Source organism: Microcaecilia unicolor, chromosome 4 (assembly GCF_901765095.1).
Source record: "Microcaecilia unicolor chromosome 4, aMicUni1.1, whole genome shotgun sequence".
Taxonomy (NCBI): domain Eukaryota; kingdom Metazoa; phylum Chordata; class Amphibia; order Gymnophiona; family Siphonopidae; genus Microcaecilia; species Microcaecilia unicolor.
The window spans coordinates 13,642,379-13,660,033 of NC_044034.1; the positions used below are offsets into that span (position 1 = coordinate 13,642,379).

The following is a 17,655-nucleotide window of genomic DNA, read 5'->3' on the forward strand; positions in this document are numbered from 1 at the left end:
ATTCTCTACAAGGACTTACTGTTTTATTAATCCCAAACTAATAGGGGATCACATACAGAAAGGTGGCATATCAAATGCATTACCCTTACCTTTACCCTCGCCCTTGTATATAAACACTAATTGGTAAACAAAAATATGTTTTATCATGTAAATCAAATATTAGCTGTTGCATTTAAGTGTATGTATGTGTATATATAGTTTGTGGCTACATGTCATATTGTAGCATTGCTAAGCATGAGAAAAGTCTTTCATTGCTTCATTTTTGTAATTGCAGATCCCAGTTGAGATTAAACATCCTTGGGAAGAGGATAGTTTAATAGTCAGGAAGAGGAAAGATTCTTTGTTAAAAAAGAAATTTGGTATCTTTAAAGAAGTAAGGGTAGAAATGAAGAGACTTCCTGTACCACATTTCTCAACAACGTCGGGCACAAAGAAGAGCTCCAGAAGTACAGATTCTGACGTTGACAGAGACTTTGGAAACGATGTAACAAGGCAAAGAGAAGAGTATTGGAAAGAAGATGTGGTAAGTAGATAGCGGCAAAGAGTAAAGCAACAATGCTACAAAAACTGAAAGAGTAAGTCAATAATTTGGCATTCAGAGCAAACTGAAGTGCTCATGTTTTTGGTTCTGAATTTTATTTATTATCTGTGATATAATCTTCATTTTTCTCTGTCATTATGGATCTAAACAGATCAACCCTATGCAGTTGTCAATGGTGCACAAACATTTGAGCAGATGTCTCAATATACCGTATGTACTCAACTATAAGATGAGATTTTTGGGCCCCAAAAAAGGTTCAAAAATTGGGATCTCTGCTTATAGTTGAGTGAGGGACCTCTCTCTCCTCTCACCCCCCCCCCCCCCCCCAACATGGTGACCAGCACATCTGTCCCCCACCTCCGGTGACTGACACAGATACCGGAAGTAACTGCAAGCAGGCCTGGTCCCAGACCTTGAGCGTCTGCACACAACTGCAAGCAAGAGTGGTCTGGGACCATGACTATGCGCAGATTCTCAGGGTCCCAGATCGGCCCTGCTTGCAGTTACTTCCATGTCTGTGTTGGCGTCCAGGCTTACCGGTAAGAAAAATGCCAATCACTTTGGGGTAAGGTGGTTGGGAGAAGAAAGACATGCCAGTAACTGCGGGGGAAAGGGAGGGAACAGTCACTGCAGGAGGAGAAGGGACAGGGAAGAGGGAGAGAAATGCTGGTCACCATAGGAAAGGAATACTTGAATATAAGTCCTCGGCTTATATTTGAGTTAACATTCCCCCCCCCCCCCCCCCTTTTTTTTTTTTAGGGGAAAGATGCTATCTCGGCTTATATTCGAGTATCTACTGTATATGGAAAGTGTGGTTAACTGAAGAGTGGCTCTTCATCTGAAAGCTGTGAACTATTTGCCACCTGCCATCCAGCAGGGCTCTTGAAAGTTTGGCTCTTCAACCAGGCCTTTAATGGAAGAAGAAGTAACTAACTCGTTAGTCTCACTCACACACACAAGGAGTACTCAGGCTGCATATACTGCAGCAGGACATGTTTACCCACTCCTATCCTAGCTAAGATAACATTTAACCATTTCTCTGACCTCATGTGCAACTTTCTTTAACTCAATCACCTTACTTGCTAACTCTTCCTACTTTCTTACCCTTCTATATGTTACGTCTTTGCTTTACCCTTCGCTATCACCTATAATGTTCTATTACGTATTGTGTTGACATTGTAAATAGTATACCATGCCATACTTTGTATTGTTTTTTAATATTTTTACTGTTGTAATTGCCTATTGCTCATGTTTGTTCTATTCTTACTGTACACCGCCTTGAGTGAATTCCTTCAAAAAGGCGGTAAATAAATCCGAATAAATAAATATTTACCTTTTTATTCCTAAATATGTAAAGTAGATGACAAGAACAGTATTGAAACATAAAGATGAGGTAGGAGATGAAATGGAGGATTTTGTTTTTGGACCACTAAGGCTGACAATGAATTCTCCAGTGTTTATTTCAAAGTTTTCAGTCAAACATCTTGTTAACAAAGTTATGATTCTGTACTCCATTCCCACCCTTATGTGAACCCTCTTTATCTTTATTCACTACTAAAATTAGCAAAAATATTATTCACTAGTATAATATAAAGTTACTGATTTCCATTGTGGAGGCATCCAAATTCTTATTCAAAGTCTCCCAACCCCAGTTTCCAGAGTCCCACTGTATTCACAAACAACACAGTGTAATCACCCAGGTAGAGAAAGAGATATGTTGATGGTACTGTTTGGCCAAATCTGCTTGGCACCTGCCTGCCTTCCAGCCATTTCATTTCTTTTATGTAAATTGTTTTTTAAATATTTTTATTTTTGAACTTTTACAAAGAAAATATGTAGAACAAGATGTCCAAATGGACAAGTTCGCCAATACAAGTAATAAATTGCAAAATGATAGTACAATTATTGTGATCTCCCCCCTCCCCCCCCCCCCCCCCCCCCCCCCACACACACACACACACACATTTATCTAGTACTCTTTAGTATCTCAGTTACGTTAACAACTTAGAAGGCCCGGGACCACAAGACCATTGCACATATGGGTCCCAAATACGATGATATTGTACTAATTGTCCTGTGCGCAAGGTTGTTAATTTAGACATTAGATTAATATAATCCACCTTATGCTAAATCTGCCGGAGTTCCGGTAAGGTTGGTTGCTTCCAGGCTGCAGCAAGCGTCAGTTTACTGGCAACAAACACACAAGCAACTAGTTGATGCGTAGATGATTCCTCCCTGTGAGGCCTGACATGTAAAAGGCAATGTTCCATCTTCAAAGGATATTGGACTCCTGTTAGAGTGAGCACAAAGTTCAGAATTGTAGTCCAGAACTCTTGGGCATGTGGGCAAGCCCACCAAATATGAATCATGTCACCTTCCATTCCACATTGTCTCCAACATAAAGCTGAACTTGCAGGAAATATTTTGGATAATCGCTTAGGCGTATAGTATCAGTTATATAAAATCTTATGACCATTTTCCATCAAGTTACTAGATACTGAAACTTTAAGCAAAGATTTGAATATACGTTCCAATTGCTCAAACTCATAGGAAACACCCAGTGCAAGTTCCCATTTTGACAGGTAATAGATAATTGGTTTTCGGTAAGTCAAAAGGGCTCTATATGTTCTGGAAATACACCCCTTACGTGTCCCTCTTACCATTGCCCACTCCAAAGGCGTTTCAAGTAAGTTTAGCTCACTCTTGGTGCGCCTGACCACAAAGTCCCTCACCTGTTGATATTGAAATGTCTGAATAGCCGGGAGGCCATATTCCTCTTGATTATACTACTACTACTTAACATGTCTAGAGCGCTACTAGGGTTACGCAGCGCTGTACAAATTAACAAAGAAGGACGGTCCCTGCTCAAAGGAACTTACAATCTAAAGAACGAAATGTCAAGTTGGGGCAGTCTAGATTTCCTGAGTAGAGGTGTAGTGGTTAGGTGCCGAGGGTGACATTGAAGAGGTGGGCTTTGAGCAATGATGAGTCACCCTTGAGTTGAATCTAGTGTCACTGTCACTGAGGCCTGTCAGATTATTTATAATTTCAGGCTCTGAACCAAAGTCAGTAGTTAGGTTCATAATATACAAACCCAAATAGTAGCAGCATTCCAGGCTACCAGTCCCAGGGCAAGCAGTGGCTTCCCCATGTCTGTCTCAATAGAGGGCAGCAGTTTCTTTCTCCTTGGGCTAAACTCAGTCATTATAGTAACAGCCTTTTGATTACAAGTCATGCACCAGGAACCTTGTGGAGCCATTGACGCTAAGGCTGTGCAGTAGTTTCTTACTTTCTCACTCACTGAGGATCATCCTTTCTGTAGCTACTCCAAGGCTTGGACCTTTCTGTATTTTCTCCTATATCTGCCCCATCCACCCTTGACTTTCTAATTATGATAACGTATCTGGTTTCTAGAGGAACAGCCTTGCAGTGTTTCTCAACTTAATTGCCTTGACACCATTCATAAATAAAAACAGGTTCTCCACTGCAACATTCAACCGTCAATCCAGGTTTCTATATTGGTTTTCAAAAATAATATAGAACATGAGAGTTGCCGCGTCCCCAAAAAATAGCAAGATTGAAAATTCTGCAGGAAACAAAACACTCCTTGGAATCACTGTGGATTGAAATTCCATGTGCAAAGGGGAAAAGGATAGTGATAGGAGTGTACTACCGTCCGCCTGGCCAGGACGAACAGACGGATGCGGAAATGTTAAAGGAAATCAGGGACGCAAACAAACTGGGCAACACAATAATAATGGGGGATTTCAATTACCCGCATATAGACTGGGTTAATGTAACATCTGTACACGCAAGGGACATAAGATTTCTTGATGAAATCAAGGACAGCTTCATGGAACAGCTAGTTCAGGAGCCGACAAGAGAAGGAAAAATACTAGACTTAGTCCTTAGTGGTGCTCATGATCTAGTGCAGGGGGTAACGATACGAGGGCCGCTTGATAACAGTGATCATAATATGATCGGTTTTGATATTGGCATTGAAGGAAGTGAAACTAGGAAATCAAGTACGCTAGCGTTTAACTATAGAAAAGGTGATTACGACAAAATGAGAAAAATGGTGAAAAAAAGACTGAAAGGAGCAGCTCGCAGAGTAAAAAACTTGCATCAGGCGTGGATGCTGTTTAAAAACACCATCCTGGAGGTTCAGGACAAATATATTCCACGTATTAGAAAAAAGGGAAAAAAGACTAAACGTCAGCCGGCGTGGCTAAACAGTAAGATAAAGGAAATCATTAGAGCCAAAAAACAATCCTTCAGAAAGTGGAGAAGAGAACCAACTGAAAGTAACAGGATAGATCATAAGGAATGCCAAGCCAAATGCAAAGCAGAGATAAGGAGGGCAAAAAAGGACTTTGAGAAGAAATTAGCGTTGGAAGCAAAAATACATAGTAAAAATTTTTTTAGATACATTAAAAGCAGGAAACCGGCCAAAGAGTCGGTTGGGCCGCTGGACGAAAATGGTGTTAAAGGGGCGATCAAGGAGGACAAAGCCGTAGCGGAGAAATTAAATGAATTCTTTGCTTCGGTCTTCACCGAGGAGGATTTGGGGGGGACACCGGTGCCGGAAAGAATATTTGAAGCGGGGGAGTCGGAGAAACTAAACAAATTCTCTGTAACCTTGGAGGATGTAATGGGTCAGTTCAGCAAGCTGAAGAGTAGTAAATCACCGGGACCTGATGGTATTCATCCCAGAGTATTAATAGAACTAAAAAATGAACTTGCGGAGCTACTGTTAGAAATATGCAATCTGTCCCTAAAATCGAGTGTAATACCGGAAGACTGGAGGGTAGCCAATGTTACTCCGATTTTTAAGAAGGGTTCCAGAGGAGATCCGGGAAATTATAGACCGGTGAGTCTGACGTCAGTGCCGGGCAAGATGGTGGAGGCTATTATTAAGAATAAAATTGCAGAGCATATACAAAAACATGGACTGATGAGACAAAGTCAGCACGGATTTAGTGAAGGGAAGTCTTGCCTCACCAATCTAATGCATTTTTTTGAGGGGGTAAGCAAACATGTGGACAATGGGGAGCCGGTTGATATTGTATATCTGGATTTTCAGAAGGCGTTTGACAAAGTGCCGCACGAAAGACTCCTGAAGAAATTGCAGAGTCATGGAATCGGAGGTAGGGTACTATTATGGATTAAGAACTGGTTGAAAGATAGGAAGCAGAGAGTAGGATTGCGTGGCCAGTATTCTCAGTGGAGGAGGGTAGTTAGTGGGGTCCCGCAGGGGTCTGTGCTGGGTCCGTTGCTTTTTAATGTATTTATAAATGACCTAGAGATGGGAATAACTAGTGAGGTAATTAAATTCGCCGATGACACAAAATTATTCAGGGTCGTCAAGTCGCAGGAGGAATGTGAACGATTACAGGAGGACCTTGCGAGACTGGGAGAATGGGCGTGCAAGTGGCAGATGAAGTTCAATGTTGACAAGTGCAAAGTGATGCATGTGGGTAAGAGGAACCCGAATTATAGTTACGTCTTGCAAGGTTCCACGTTAGGAGTTACGGATCAAGAAAGGGATCTGGGTGTCGTCGTCGATGATACGCTGAAACCTTCTGCTCAGTGTGCTGCTGCGGCTAGGAAAGCGAATAGAATGTTGGGTGTTATTAGGAAGGGTATGGAGTCCAGGTGTGCGGATGTTATAATGCCATTGTATCGCTCCATGGTGCGACCGCACCTGGAGTATTGTGTTCAGTACTGGTCTCCGTATCTCAAAAAAGATATAGTAGAATTGGAAAAGGTACAGCGAAGGGCGACGAAAATGATAGTGGGGATGGGACGACTTTCCTATGAAGAGAGGCTGAGAAGGCTAGGGCTTTTCAGCTTGGAGAAGAGACGGCTGAGGGGAGATATGATAGAAGTGTATAAAATAATGAGTGGAATGGATCGGGTGGATGTGAAGCGACTGTTCACGCTATCCAAAAATACTAGGACTAGAGGGCATGAGTTGAAGCTACAGTGTGGTAAATTTAAAACGAATCGGAGAAAATTTTTCTTCACCCAACGTGTAATTAGACTCTGGAATTCGTTGCCGGAGAACGTGGTACGGGCGGTTAGCTTGACGGAGTTTAAAAAGGGGTTAGATAGATTCCTAAAGGACAAGTCCATAGACCGCTATTAAATGGACTTGGAAAAATTTGCATTTTTAGTATAACTTGTCTGGAATGTTTTTACGTTTAGGGAGCGTGCCAGGTGCCCTTGACCTGGATTGGCCACTGTCGGTGACAGGATGCTGGGCTAGATGGACCTTTGGTCTTTCCCAGTATGGCACTACTTATGTACTTATGTACTTATGTAAGATTCCATGATACCTAATTCCAGGGATAAGCAGTGGCGTTCCCCATGTCTACCTAAATAGCAGTTTATTGACTTTACCTCCAGGAATTTGTCCAAACCTTTTTGGTACGTTAAATGCTTTTTTTTAAAAATTCTTTATTTATCAATTTACATATATTAAAACAAAATATATTAAAAAAAATATATTAAAACTACATATATTAAAAAAAAATAAACTTGTCAAGTAAATAACATCACTGTTCAACTATATAAGGAAACCAATTAATGTTCAAACAATTACAGCATGTTAATTAAAGTCCACATTTGTGAGATTCAAAAATTACATTATGGATTCCAAAAGAAAATAATTAAGGAAGCTTTCCTTTATCGGGTGCTCATAAAAGATATCTTCTCTTAATATATAGGGTTCTAAGTTAATTACTCCCTTGTCCTTTTGCAGCTGTGCCGGCTCATAAAACACATATTTATTAGATTGATATTTAACTAGGCATTTGCACAGGTACTTTAGAAAAAACGTACCTCCTAACTGAATTACACCAGGCCTCATAAGTAAAAATCTCTGTCTACGTTTTTGAGTCTCCTTAGTCACATCAGGGAAGAGACTAACTTTTAAACCAAGGAAACTCTTATCCTTATTTTGAAAGAAAAGTCTCATCAGACAGTTTTTATCTGGCGACAAGGCTACTGTGGCAATTAAAGTAGAAGCTTGGACTAGTTCGGTATCTGAGGATTCCAGTATCAGTGAAATATCTAATTCTGACTTTTCTTGAGGCACTTGGCGCTTCAGGGGCAAATAATATATTTGTGTGAATGGTGGAACCATTTCCTCTGAAGCGCCAAGTATCTCTGTAATATACTTTCTAAGCATTTCCCTTGGTAAAACTCCAACGTTTTTTGGAAAATTTTAAAAAGCGGATATTATTATTTCTGGTTACATTCTCCAAGAATTCAGTACGTCTCCTCAAGGAAATTAAATCTTTAATCATAGTCTCTTGGTTTAATGAACCTCTTTCACTTGTTTTTCCAATTCTTCTTGCCGATTCGATATTGTCTCTACCTTGAGTTCAGTCTGTTGAACCTTTTGGTCCATTTTAGACATTTCTTGAGATAATTGTTTAATTTGTGGACTTAAGGAACTCCCTAAGTCCACAATCAAGGTGTATATAGAGTACGTTAAATGCTTTTACCACTTGGTCTGGCAATGAGTTCCAGAGCTTAACAATATGTTGAGTGAAAAAATATTTTCTCCTGTTTGTTTTAAATGTGCTGCTATTTAATGTCATGGCATATCCCCTAGTCTTTGTACTTTTTGATAAAGTAAATAATTGATTCACATTTACGCATTCAAGTTATCATTTACTTGATATACTGCCAAAGGTGCAAGCCATCATAGTGGTTCACAATTCAATTCAGTAAAGGAGCATGCCACAGAAAGGAACTACATCATATATAGGACAGAGGAAAAGGGAAGGAAAACGAGGGAAAGAGAGGGGGGAAAAAAAGAGTAGCAGGCCATAAGTACATAAGTAATGCCACATTGGAAAAAGACGAAGGGTTCATTGAGCCCAGCATCCTGTCCACGACAGCGGCCAATCCAGGCTTAGGACACCTGACAAGCTTCCCAAACGTACAAACAATTCTATACATGTTATTCCTGGAATTGTGGATTTTTCCCAAGTCCATTTAGTAGTGGTTTATGGACTTGTCCTTTAGGAAACCGTCTAACCCCTTTTTAAACTCTACTAAGCTAACCGCCTTCACCACGTTCTCCGGCAACGAATTCCAGAGTTTAATTATGCGTTGGGTGAAGAAAAATTTTCTCTGATTTGTTTTAAATTTCCTACACTGTAGTTTCATCGCATGCCCCCTAGTCCTAGTATTTTTGGAAAGCGTGAACAGACGCTTCACATCTACCTGTTCCACTCCACTCATTATTTTATATACCTCTATCATGTCTCCCCTCAGCCGTCTCTTCTCCAAGCTGAAAAGCCCTAGCCTCCTTAATCTTTCTTCGTAGGGAAGTTGTCCCATCCCCGCTATCATTTTAGTCACCCTTCGCTGAACTTTTTCCAATTCTACTATATCTTTCTTCAGATGCGGCGACCAGAATTGAACACAATACTCACGGTGTGGTCGCACCATGGAGCGATACAACGGCATTATAACATCCTCACACCTGTTTGCCACACCTTTCCTAATAATACCCAACATTCTATTCGCTTTCCTAGCCACAGCAGCACACTGAGCAGAAGGTTTCAGTGTATTATCGACGACAACACCCATATCCCTTTCTTGGTCCGTAACTCCATTCAGGATTTTATAGACCTCTGTCACATCTCTGCTCACCATCTCTTCTCCAAGCTTAAAAAGCCCTAACCTCTTTAGTCTTATTTTATTCTCTATTCCTTGCCTAATAATGCCTAACATTCTGTTTACTTTTTTTGGCCACCACCTCACACTAAACAGAGCATGTCAACATATTGTCCGTGGTGACCCCTAAGTCCTTTTCCTCAGTTGTGACTCCTAATGTGGAACATAGCATCATGTAGCTATAATTTGGGTTATTCTTTCCAATGTGCATCACATTGCACTTGTCCTTATTAAATTTTATTTGCCATTTGGATGTCATCTACCAGCTTCCTAAGGTCCCTGTATGTGATTTAACAATTTTGAATAGTTTCATATTGTCTCACTCATCATTCCCATTTCCATATCATTTATAAACATGTTAAAAGGCACATAACCTTTTGACACTCCATCTTCCTCCATTGAGAGAATTTAGCCCTACCCTATTTTTTGTCTATTAACCAGTTCCCAATCCACAACAGAACATTGCCTCCTATATCATATCTTTTATAATTTCTCAGGAGTCTCTCTTGAGGGACTTTGCCAAAAGCTTTATGAAAATCTAGATACACTACATCAAACTGGTTCACCTATATTCACACGTTTATTCACACATTCAAAAAAAATATAGCAAGTTGGTGAGGCAAGACTTCCTTTGACTGAATCCATTCTGTCACTGTCCTATTAAACCATGTGTGTCTCTGTTCAGTAATTTTGTTCTTATTGTCTGCTCCAGACCATTCCCCACTAGCAGGTATTTGCACTCCTACCAGCAGAGGGAAACTGTGAACAGTGAAGCGGTCTAACTTCAATCTGGGTGCAGCTTTCTTGGGCAGGGTGAGTGTGAGTTTGGCGGTGGGAGGCAGCTTGCTAGGCACTGCTGGGGATCCTGAGTGTGTACCCTAGGGAAGATCTGAATGACCTTCTTTCTCTGGGGTTTGAGAAGGTCACAGTGGGCAAGGAGGATCCCTGAGATGGGGATCCTCAATCTGTGGAGGCTCCTTTGGGAGAAGATCCATCTGTGGTGCATATTTTTTGCTGTGCTGAGAGCAGACACTGAAAGTCCAAACAGAATCTTTATTCATACAGACCCGACATGGCCACGTTTTGCCAATAAGGCTGCATCAGGGGTAGTGATATAAAACAGCTAACCAGGGACAAGAAAGGCTTAGCCCTGGTTGCACAACTGATCATCCAAGATGACTTCAGCAGTAGTTTCCTTACAGAAAGTGGAGGAGCAACGCCTCTTTGCTGTTCCAGTCTGCTTTCCAAGGTGTTACAGACTTTCGGAAGACCAACCTTAGGTTTCCAAGAGGGTGGCTGGCTTTTGAAAGGCATTTGCAGGCCTCAGACCTTTCCTTACCATGAAGATTTGAAGGAACTGGTGGAGGCAGAGTGGCACTCTCCAGATGTGCCTTTACACATTGGTCAGGCCATGATGCGGTTTTACCAAATCCCCCTATCGGATCTTGAGGTCTTAAAGCTACCCAAGATGGATGCGCTGGTGACGGCCATCACCAAGAAGACTGCAGTCTTGTTGAAAGGTGTGGCAGCCCTAAAAGACCTTCTGGATCGTTGGATGGAGGCACTGTTGAAGGGCTCCTTTGAGATCTCTGCCTTGGCGTTTCAGGTGGCCATTTGTGGGGGTTACATGGTGCGTGCCTATTTCAGATGAACCGAATGTTTGCCTGACTCGCCTGCTTCCGATTCTTCACAGTCTGAGGTTATCAGTTTGGAAATGGGCACAGCCTTTTTGACAGATACTTTGTATAATGTGGTCCAAACGTCAGCTGACCTTAGTGATCTTTGAGAGGTATTTCTTGTGGCTTCGGAATTGGTTTGCAGACGTGGCTTCTAAGGTGCAGTTGATTCAGTTTCCATTCAATAGTAAGTTGCTTTTTTGTGAGGATTTGTAGTAATTGGTCAGAAGTTTAGGGGACTCCAATGTTGTGATGCTCCTGGAGGATTGGTTGCGTACATCTGGACGCCCATCTGGCCGGGGATTCGGCGTTATCGGCCAGTCAGAGGATGTGCACCACTTCAGAATAGGTTCTGGAATAGAGGGCAGTCCTTTCATGGCATTGCCAGGGCAGACATGATGGCTCTTAGGGATCAGCAGGCGCTGCCCATGCTTCGCAATGAGGTTTTGTGGATCCATTTTCCAATTGTTCCCATTGGCAGCAGATTGCAACTGTTTTACCTGGACTGGGTCCACATAACTTCGGACCAATGGGTCCTGGACATCATCAAAGAGGGATATTCTCTGGAGTTTTGTCATCTTCCCAACGCCTTTCTCGTTTCTCCTTGCAAGTCTCCTGTCAAAACGAGGGTGGTTTGGCAAACCCTCAACTGGTTGTTGGCCTTGCACACTGTGGTTCCCGTGCTGCCAGCAGAGCATGGTTCTGGCAGATATTCCATTTACTTTGTGGTCCCGTTTTGGATCTGAAACAAGTCAATCAGGCATTGCGGGTTTCTCCCTTCCCTTTGGTTGGACATTGTGGCAGTACAGAGTGGGGAGGTTTTGACTTTGCTGGATTTGTCAGAAACATATCTCCACATTCCGATTCAGCCGGACCATCAAGCGGTCCTCGCCGGGCACTTCCTTTTGGCTTGGCTATGCCACAGAGAACCTTTTTCCAAGGCAATGGTTGTGGTGACAGCATATCTCCAAAAGGAGGATGGTGCATCCTTACCTGGACGACTGGTTGGTTTGAGCGAAGTCTGCCAAGGAGAGTCAGGCTGTCACATCCCGAGTGGTTCAACTTCTGTAGCAACTAGGCTGGGTGATGAACTTGGACAAAAGTTCTTTGCTGCTGACACAGACTTTGGATTATCTGAGAGTGCAGTTTGACACGTGCCTCAGGAAGGTTTTCCTTCTAGAAGTGCAGATTCAGAAGCTCCAGGATCAAATTCAACACCTTCTCATTCTCAGCTGTCTGTCGGCTTGGTCGATTGTGCAGGTGCTGGGGTCCATAGCGGCCTCCATAGAAGTGGTTCTGTAGGTAAAAGCCCACATGTGCCTTCTCCAGGCAACCCTATTGGCGCATTGATCATCTCAGTTGGATCCCCTCACAGGATTTGGCTTCCAGTTCATCGCAGTCTTCACTGGTAGCTGGATCGATCCACTGGACCATCCAGACTCGTTGCAGGTTACTACAGACGCCAGCCTGTCTTGACTGGGGAGACCATTGTCAGAGGCTGGGCAGCCAAAGAGTCTTTTGTCTGTCAATCTTCTGGAAACACGAGCGATCCGGTTTGCTTTGCTGGAGTTCCAGTCACAGATTCATCACCAGGTGGTTCGGGTTTTGTCAGACAACTTGATGGCTTTCTCGTATGTCAGTCACCAAGGGGGTACCAGGAGTCTTCAGCTGGCTCAGGAGGCATCTGCTCTCCTGTCCTGGATGGAACAGAATCTACTGTTGCTGTCAGCAGCTCATATGGCGGGAGTGAACATCCTTGATGCAGATTTTCTCAACCGCCATCTGCTGGATCCGGGGGAATGGTCCCTCGATCCGTCCACTTTTTATCTCGTATCCCATCATTGGAGAACTACGATTAAGGATTTCATGGCCACAACGGGAAATGCCAATGCTGCAAAATTCTTCATTCACCAAAATAAGCCGAAGGCGGAGGGCTTGAATGTGCTAGCTCAGCCTTGGCCGCATCGCGGTCTGCTGTACATCTTTCCTTTCTGGCCGCTAGTGGGGCGTGTTCTTCAACAGATTCAGTCTCACAAAGTTTGGGTGATTCTGGTAGCTCCGGATTGGCCAAGGTGACTGTGGTATGCACATCTTGTGAGGTTGCAGGTGGACGCAACGCTGCCTCTGCCAGTGGCAGACAATCTGCTGCTTCAGGGTCCAGTCCGCATTCCGGACGTGGCCCTGTTCTCACAGCTTGACTGTTGTGTGGGCGTTGCTGTTGAAGAAGGGGTATTCTTCCTGTGTCATTCACACTCTGTCAGTTCCAGGAAGTGGTCCACCTCCTTGGCTTATGTTAGAGTCTGGCGCATTTTTGAGGCTTGGTGTGAAGAGAGAGAGGTGGTTCTTTTTTGGGACTCGGTGGTTCATATATTGGATTTTTTTACAGTGTGGTTTGGAGAAGGGGCTCTCTCTCTCTCTCTCTCTCTCTCTCTCTCTCTCTCTCTTCGCTGCATGTGCAGTTAGCAGCTGTAGCTTGTTTTAGAGGTCTGCTGCAGGGGAGGTCCATTGCTGCCCATCTGGATGTCAAGCATTTGCAGCCTCTGTTTCGGCAGGTGGTTCTGCCGTGGAATTTGAACTTGGTGCTGTCAGCCTTGGTGAAGGCCCCTTTTGAGCCTCTGAAACATGCTTCCTTTAAAGATCTTATTCTCAAGGTGGTATTTTTGGTTTTGATCACCTCAGCTTGGCACATTTCAGAGTTACAGGCACTCTCATGTCAGGAACCTTTCCTCATTTTTTCAAGGGAAAAGGTGTCTTTGCATCCTGTTCCTTCCTTCCTGCCTTCCCAAAGTTCTTTCCCCTTTTCATGTGAGACTATCTCCTTACATCTTTTTCGAGGGCCAAGTCTCCCTTTCGGAAGACAGACTGCCTGTTGTTTGGCGTTCCAAGGAGAGGTGAGGTGGTATCTAAAGTTTTCATTGCCTGCTGGGTCAAGGAGGCTCTTCAGCATATTTTTTCAGTGGTAAGACTCTGCTGCTAGCGTTGAAAGCTCACTCCACGAGGGTGCAGGTCTCTTCCTGGGCTTAGCATTCTCTTATTCCTCTGCAATGTGGTCATCATTTCATTCCTTTGTGAACCGTTACAGGCTGGACATTGAGGCACAGCAAGATGCATCCTTTGGGGCTTCAGTGTTAACCTAGGGCCTGTCCCACCCTTGTTGAGCACTGCTCTGATACATGCTGCTAGTCGGGAATGGTCTTGTGCAGATGATAAGGAAGGAGAAATTAGGCCTTATCTGCTCATTTGCTCCAGACCATTCCCATGACCCCCCAGTTGGGCGTTTATCTTCCTATGGGAGGTGAAGTGGCTCTGGAGCTGTGCCTGGTCCAGTCTTTTCTTGCATTCAGTGACTGTCTTGGTGCTCCTTTCTCCCCTGGAATTTTGTTTGGGGTTTTCTGCTCTTCTTGGTCTAGTTTCTGTTTGCTGTTTGAGTTCTACCTGGTTTGCTTTGTTATGAAAATATTGAGGGGGTCAGGGTTGCACAGATGCTTATACAGTATTATTACTCAGCAGTCTCCCTCTGCTGGTAGGAGTGCATATACCCGCTAATCAGGAATGCTCTGGAGCGACTCAAGGAAATCAGATTAGCAGGTAAAGCCTAATTCCTCCCTGTAATAGTTTCTAAGAAAGTCTTTTGTCAGTTTGTTCAAAATAGTTGCACCCTTGGGGCAAAATATGACATCCAGGAGATAAGAACAAAAACTTAGTTTTCTAGTTTCAGACGTGATGGTCTTTCAGAGTCATAATGCTGTTCCATAATGTTTCAGTATAGGCTGTTTTTCAATGTTCAGTGCAGTTAATTTTTTGAAAGGAGATTTTTTTTAATTATTAACTTTTTTTTTTCCTGTACAGGTGGCTTCAACATCAGAGCAGGCGATCCCCCGGAAAAGAAAATTCCAAATATTTTCTAATGTGGAAAATTTAAAGAGGACAAAAAGTGAAAAAGATTTTTCTAGTAGCGTCATACTCTCTGGGTTGAAAAACGCTTGCAATAACTTGCAGAGCTTAAACAAGCGGCCTTCCCCAGCCTCACATATGCTGCAGGATAGTATGGACAGCTCAGACACTTCCCTGTCTAATCTTAGGTTGCAGAGTGCAACCAAGAAAGACTCCGCAGCTGAGGCAGAAAGCCGGACTGTCCCTTCAGTGACTCACAGTGGTGGTGATACACTATTTTCTGCTGAGGAGGCTTCCCCTCAGCGTTCTTCAGTTCAAAATGAAACTGTTGCACCGTTTCCTGTCCAGAATTTTTTACCTCCACCGCCACTGGATCCAAGCGAGTCCTTTCGGGATGAAAAAATAAGACGTCTGAAAGAACTTCTCAAGGAACGGGAAGAGGCGCTGGAAGCTATCAGGAGAAAGATGAGGAAGTGAAAATGAAGAGGTTTCTGGTGAATCAGTTGTTGGCAATGAACTGCTTTAGTTGAAATAAAATTTCCATGGATATTTACCCAGCTCTAACTTGGAAGGCTTTTGTTTTGTTTTTTTTTACCTGAGAACAACACACAGTAGTGCTGTGAAAATGGTGGTCAATTTTGAGCTTTACATTTATTTCCCACGTATTCCTTTTATAGATTTTGATACCTTGAAATATATATTTATAGAGGGATTTTTCTTCTGATTTCAACCAATATGTAATTTAGAATGTGCAGAATAATTAAAAAAGAAAAAAAAAAGACAACACAGTAGGTTCCTCACCTTTTTTTTTTTATTGCTGACTTTCCCCTTTGTTGTCATGTGAGACCCATGAAACAGAATAAGGGAAAATGGCTGACCTGATCAAACAACAGAAGAACACAGTTGTTTAAACTGCTGGAAATCAGGTGATGAAATAAGTCTTTCATTTAGTAGTTTAAAAAAATGATTGCATTCTTCTTTGCTGTCTGAAGATTTTAAGTTATGCTTGAAGTGTTATATATTGTGATCTATTGTTTATGACATTTCAGGGTATTAGAAGAGTTAATTTCTTACCAGCAGCGTGCTCCAGGAATGAAAGATTGGGTACACGTGTTTAATAAGTTCCTCGATTTTGCTTTTTTTATTGACCAAGACTTAAGTATTTTCTTTGCCTTTTCAAGTAGACAAGACTGAAGTTGGCAAAAACTTTCTAAAAATATGTAACGGTAACCTTAACCTTTCTTAATTAGAGCAGGCATTCATTTCTTTATCACAGCAGGGCTTCTTCAATAGGAGAGAGCATTTAACTCAGGGGTCCTTTTACTAACGTGAGCTGAAAAATGGCTTCCGGTAGTGTAGGTGTGGGTTTTAGGTGCGCACCAATCCATTTTTCAGCGCACCTGTAAAAAAGCCCTTTTTTTTTTTTTTCATTTTTGCCGAAAATGGATGTGCGGCAAAATCAAAATTGCCGCACGTCCATTTTGGGTCTGAGACCTTACCTTACCTAGTGGTAAAGTGTAACGCAGTAACTGGGAGGTAATGACCTACGCATGCCAAATGCCACTTGGTGCGCATCCAGGAAAATATATTTTTTGGGCGCATGTAGTGAATGCGCACCAAAAATGAAATTACCGCAAGGGCCACGCGGTAGCCGTGTGGTAACTCCATTTGGGCAGGTGTAGATGCTTACACAGCTTCGTAAAAGGGCCCCTGAAAAGCCTGGAATCTTTCAATATAATACAAGAACAGCAAAACTTCATTTAGCAAGGAATTGACCAAAGAATTAGAGAAGTTAAAAAAAATAAATAACTCCCTGTTCAATTTAAATCATTAGCAAGTCAGACCCAGTTACTGATCCATAGTATAAACATAATTTCTTTTTTAAACCTGTCTGTGTTCAGTGATTGTGTTATGAATGAGGTACTCCTTGTGTAAACCACTTTGCAGATTGGGTCTCATGGATATGAAGCAATCCCTTTAGTTAAGTCCCGAAGGGAGTGGCCTAGTGGTTAGAGCACCAGTCTTGTAATCCAGAGGTGGCCAGTTCAAATCCCACTGCTGCTCTTTCTGATCTCAGGCAAGTCACCCTCCATTGCCTCAGGTACAAACTTAGATTGTGAGCCCTCCTGGGACAGAGAAATATCCAGAGTACCTGAATGTAACTCACCTTGAGCTACACCTGAAAAAGGTGTGAGCAAAATCTAAATAAATAAACCATCTAATTTTTCAGATTAAGCAAGGCACGTGACTGCATGCAGATCTGTCTCCTAATATTCATCGTGCATAGCTTGAAAGTTGGGCCTGAATTGTGTGCCTCTGCTTTAGGAGACCTTCACAGTATATCATCATTCATAGACTTGATGGTAATAGTCTGGCAACAGTAGCAGTGTCTACATGGTTATCTCGACGTTATTGTGGGATTGTGGTTTGTTTGAAACAGCCATGACTAGATTACTGTGGATGGTCGGTTACTGATACTGTTGAATGTGCTTTACAGTGTTCTTTTATTTTGGGGGAATTTGGACGTTAATTCCTAGGAAGTACTGAATTTGTACTAAGACTTAATGAAATGTGAAAAAGTACTAAAAATAATAGAAATGTGCATAATATGTCATTTGATCTTTGGAACTAAAATACAGGCAAGAGCTCTTCTTATAGTCCCCAAAAGTCGGGATCCAAACCCTGTAAAATGTACCAATGTTTCTTCAATTATTTTAATCATATTCTTAGAAACATTTGAAAACTTACATGTACAGATCAATTTATCTTCATTTGGTTTTTCTTTTTTTTTTTTGCCGAAAGGTCCTCTGTCCACTTCCATCAATGCATGTTCTGGGACATCCTCTTTCA

The 17,655-nt window shown here is 42.4% G+C and overlaps 1 protein-coding gene across 1 annotated transcript in view; it reads left to right on the forward strand.

The window, feature by feature from the left end:
* The window catches only part of LRIF1 (ligand dependent nuclear receptor interacting factor 1), a 53,847-nt gene extending 37,667 nt beyond the window's left edge, over positions 1–16,180 (forward strand). Inside the window, exons 3-4 of the mRNA XM_030199969.1 lie at positions 275–523; positions 14,761–16,180. Of these exons, the coding sequence (XP_030055829.1) occupies positions 275–523; positions 14,761–15,282 (771 nt within the window). The 3' untranslated portion in view covers positions 15,283–16,180. The remainder of the gene's footprint in view (positions 1–274; positions 524–14,760) is intronic.
* The last annotated feature ends 1,475 nt before the right edge of the window (positions 16,181–17,655 follow it).